Here is a 5176-nt window from a genome sequence, read left to right on the forward strand (position 1 = left end):
TATCTCTTTTTTTTAGAAAGAAGTTGTCAGCATTCACCTACATAATGACGACCCCATAGTCATCACCTTAAGGTGCGATGGTTGGGAGATTAAGAGGGTAGTGATTGGTCAAGGAAGCTCTGCAGACATCCTCTATTAAGGTCATTTTGAGAGGTTTTGTCTGGACCTAAACAACTTTAAAACTTTACAAGAATCATTATTAGGATTTATGGGTGAACAAGGTAGGTAAAGGATTATATAGCTTTGAATACCACATTTAGAGCAGAGGAAAATGCTAGGAAGATTAAGGTAAGGTAACTTATTATATATGCACATTCCTCATATAACATGATTATAGGGAAACCCTCTTTCAACGATATAGATGTTGCCATGTCTACATTATATATTTTCATTAAATACCACTCCTAGATGGGTGAGTTGGGATCATCCAAGGGGATCAAGAGATCAATGAGAAGTGTTACATTGCGATTCTGAAGTTGGAAAAAAATTAGAGTCGTGGAAGTAAGGTTCCATATTTTGTTATCTGGATTAAGGTTTCAGATTTCAAAACTCGGACGATATAAAACTAGAAAACAAAACGTGCAATGAACCCTAAGCTCAAAAGTTAAAAATATGAAACCAAATCTAATCAGGATAAAAGAAATACAATATTTCTATTGCATGTATCCTATTGCAAAAAATATCATGTAAAATACAAACCAGAGTGCGTCAGAAAGTGCATCTCCGGATGGACCTTATTTTCTATTGCAAAAAATGTTTTGGTTCTGTAATTTGGACAAATTTTCTATTGTAAAAAATATTTTGGTTCTGCATAACATACTGGTTTTGTATGAACCTATGGTGCATCCAAAGATACATCTCTGAATGCACCATACTTTAATTAGAAATAAACAAACCAGAGGATTTTATGGATGTGCATCTCTGTAAACACCTTTAGTTTGTAACCGAAAGTATTATAAGGATGTTCTAATATCCTGAACCACTCGTTTGTAATGAAATGTAATGTTAAATTTATGTTAACGTTAACAATTATCTATATAATTTTATTTGAATGTTAATTCATGTTGTTTTTCCAACATTCTGCCATTGTTTCTCGTTATTAGTGGTTTTACCTTATATGGCAAACTTCAAAGATGCATTTTGAAAGATTTAAAGCTTGTCGTGACCATGGATTTTAGAAACATTATTATGGGAGTGGATTCTCAACAAGTGGTAAATGAGATTAATTCTAACAACCAGAGAGTAGTATGAGAAGAAATATGATCACTAAAATCAGAGCATTATTACATCTAAGATATTAATGTTAGGATTCAACATATTTACCGGGAAGCCAACATGTGTGCTGATGCGTTAGCCAGAGGTGGAAAATTACCGTTGACTTCTATGTGCATCTTTGAGGAGTGTCCTTTTTTTCTTAATCATATTCTTGCTAGTGATTTGTGTGAAAATTCTATTCCACAATTAATTCCGTTGTAATTTTCTTTTTTTGGCTTAGGCAGTCCCTTCTGTAAAAAAAAATTGTATTAAAGGTGGTTACGGAGATACGTCTCCGGACGCATTCTATTATGCATACAGAGAGATGAATCTCCGAATTAAATTTTAACAAAATAAGGGTGACTCAGCAATTTGGATTGACGAGTGTATAAAAAAATACCTTAAAAATATGTAGTGTTTTTGAATTTTGGCGGTGGTGAAAAAGCACCTCGTGGGGTTTAAAGAGCCATCCTTAAAAAAATGGCGTAAATAGTTGTACACTTAACCCATGGTAAATCGGCCCAATCCATAAGGAAGAGGGTATTAGCGTCTTTTCCAAAGCTAGGGTTGTTTAGTTTATGATTCATAATTTCTCAACTTTGAAGTCTGAGCGTGCCGACTGTGATTACTCGGGAGGAAATCGCAGCGTAACCAACAATGGTAATTTCTCTATCTTCATCGATTCATTGTAGCGTGCTTGTATATCTCTATCGATTTTCAGTTTTATATATGAAATCACAAGGCCTGTATCATTATTCTATTTTGATTTTGAATGTCTGTCGTTTATGATTAGCTTAGATCATTTCGTTTTCATCTGCTATGATTTTTTATGTTTCCAATGATATATTAAAGCTCTATGTTCATATGAATCATGAAGTTGAAGCAATAGAGTTTAGTATATGCTTTGATATGAGTTAGTGATAGAAAAAAGTATGTGATTTAGGGTTTTGATATTAGTTTTCTTTTGTTTTCTGAGTTTGAATTTCTAGGTTATGATTTGAATAATGGTTATTTGTGTAAAATTTTCATGTTATTTGAAATGTAGCCTAAGCAAATCAATGAGATTAAAGACTTCCTCCTCACAGCCCGGAGGAAGGATGCGCGCTCTGTGAAAATTAAGAGAAGCAAAGATGTTGTCAAATTCAAGGTTCGATGCTCCAAGTATCTTTACACCCTTTGCGTGTTTGATACTGAGAAAGCTGATAAGTTGAAGCAGTCACTTCCTCCAGGTTAGTTATTGAGAATTGTTTTTGGACATATTTTAGATCCATGAAGTACAGACACCGGAAACATGACACTGGCCCCAAGTCTGACACTAGTAATAATTTGAAAACAATGAATAAATTAAATGTAATCACAAGTGGAGGTGTTGGTTTTAGACACTGACATGGACACACCTTATTTCTGAGGTTATGATTGGCTTATAATTGTAATAAACATGTTAGCACTGTGATGTTGTAACTCTTTATACTATGAATATATCAAGTAAATAGTAGAATTGCATTATGGCCAAACATGCTAAGAATATTGGTTTCTCTTATAGTTGGGAACAATTTGAGTTTATGTCATCCTACTTATGTTTAAGATTCACTTTTGCAGGTTTGAATGTACAAGACCTGTAATTCTATCCAGCTTAACGTGTTCCGAAGATCAAGTTTTGCTATGGAATAGTGCTTTCATATATTCTTGTCCTTTTGTTTTGTTGTTGATTACTTGCTTATGATTCTTATTATGAATGTTCCAACTCTGTTTTATTGTCTTAATGCAGTTTTCCAATCATTTATTCAATCTATTAATCCTCTAATCATTTATTTATTGCGATTATTCATGAAATTCAATCAGCTTAAAGCTTTTAGGAGTGAAGTTTTAGCCCTGTCAGGCTTCTACCAACAATTTGTCCTTCCACTTGATTACCATTTTTTCTCCTCAATTCAGAGTATAATTCTTCTTTCTCAGCAAAATATTAGCCAACAATTTCTTTCTGGTTTCAAGTCCTATACAGTAATGTTTCTCTAAACTCCGATGGTCATAAAGTTAATTTATCTAATGTGATGCTTTACTTATTTCAAGTGCTAAGTTCTCTACACCAGTGTTTTAAATATCCAGTATTGCATATTGGAATTTTGGCTATCCGACACGAAATTCGATATTGCATTTCGAATTCGCTACGTAGCTATCAATTGTTGATTATTATTATTATTATTATTATTTTTCTAATAATAAAAAATGCAATGTGAAGTGGTGAAGTGATGAGTCGTTGTGTTCTATATATATAGCAGCTAAAGAATTTTTTTATTTATAAATAAAATAATTAATATAATATTTATTCGATAATTTTCTTTTTGAATATGAATCTAAAATAGAGTATCGTGCTTCACATACTCCCCTGTCCCAAAATACTAGTAAAATTAAATACATCATACTAATACTATATTTTTTTATAACAACCAATAATTAAATACACTTTTGTAAAATTGTTAAGCATAGTGCTTTGTTTCCATGTTGAAATATTTGTGGATTGTATTAACACAGATTTTGAATTGCCTTACACGACCCTTCTAGAAAAGTGATGTATTATCGTATGATACGTGACTTTGATGGGAAAACACGAATGGATTTGATTGGTCGCTTTCGTTGGTCGACAATGCCATGTCGTTTTTTGCCAAATAATGAATCATGTGTGATATGTTCACTCCTACAAGATTGTCACGAATTGATTCTTGTTTTTCATGACAAATTATTTGTACCAATTATCACTCCAGGCTCTATTTCAAAAATATATTTTGAACAAATAAAAATATTTCAAAATTATTTGTTGGAGAAATAAATCAAAAATATTTACGTACAACACAACAAGTTTAATATCATATTTCTCTACTTCATATTAACCTCACAAATAGAAACACCAAAAACGTTGGTGAAGAAAATCTTTATTGGTGAGGAACGTTGATATCGTGTGTCTTACTTGGATTCTGCAATTGTTTTATACTAACAGTCCAACTCCAACATTGAGTTGTTGCTTTTAAACAATCATTTGCTGCAAATGAGTATGCCGTGGAAGCTTAAACTTGATACATCATCTTCAACGAACTTTAGAGTAACAAATAACTAAAAGCATCTTCAACGTTTGTTCGGTAAAATATCTATTATAGATTTTACATATTGTTAACAAGTGTTTCCTACCATGCCATATCATATTTATAATAATCTAATGAGAGAAAGAGTATCAACAACACCATTTTGTTAATATAGTCTATCAACAATACTATTTTGTTAAGGAGTATTAGGACAAGAACTCATATGAATAGTATCATCACTAATAAGAAATTCATAGGATTTATTAGATGAATATTTACCACCTAAATCACAATAAAAATATTTTAGGTTGAATTTTAATCATAGTTCGAAAAATATGATAGATATCAAAAAATTCAGAACTATTTTCCATTAGATAGACCCAACAATAACGAGTATAATCATCAATAAAAGAGATATAATATCAAGATCCACATTTGATAAGAATCGGTGATGAACCCCACACGTCAGAATGAATTAGATCAAAAGGTGCATTTGAAGCATAAACACTTTTATTAAATGGCAAAGTAGAAAATTTAACAAATTTATAACCACAACAATTAGAACTATCATTAGTTTTCAACTTTTCTAAAGTTCTAGTAGAAGTCAAATATTTTAATCTAGAGGCAGAAACATGTCCAAGTCGAGAATGCCATAAATAAAAATTAGTAAAAGACGATTTCAAACGAAAAGATGATAAATCAGTAATGGATATTGCGACTGCAATATCTGGAATTTTCAGCTCATTGAAAACATATAATTCCCCATGTCTACGACTCATCCCAATCTTCCTCTCGGGGTGTGAATCCTGCACATAATAAGATGTGGAAGAAAACACAATTGAATA

General features: G+C 31.8%; 1 protein-coding gene across 1 annotated transcript; it reads left to right on the top strand.

Annotated features, from left to right (window-relative positions):
- The first annotated feature begins 1734 nt into the window (after positions 1-1734).
- LOC127100540 (60S ribosomal protein L38) lies at positions 1735-3042 on the top strand. The gene is made up of 3 exons (XM_051037756.1): positions 1735-1914; positions 2300-2483; positions 2854-3042. Exons 1-3 carry the CDS (start codon positions 1912-1914, stop codon positions 2874-2876), a joined length of 210 nt encoding a protein of 69 aa, XP_050893713.1. The 5' UTR covers positions 1735-1911; the 3' UTR covers positions 2877-3042.
- The last annotated feature ends 2134 nt before the right edge of the window (positions 3043-5176 follow it).

This window comes from Lathyrus oleraceus, chromosome 7 (genome assembly GCF_024323335.1).
Source record: "Lathyrus oleraceus cultivar Zhongwan6 chromosome 7, CAAS_Psat_ZW6_1.0, whole genome shotgun sequence".
NCBI lineage: Eukaryota > Viridiplantae > Streptophyta > Magnoliopsida > Fabales > Fabaceae > Lathyrus > Lathyrus oleraceus.

Excerpts from the sequence above, each read along its gene's own strand:
- LOC127100540 (XM_051037756.1), top strand. Across the intron at positions 2,484-2,853 it reads GAAGCAGTCACTTCCTCCAG|GTTTGAATGTACAAGACCTG; the intron begins GTTAGTTATTGA and ends TCACTTTTGCAG.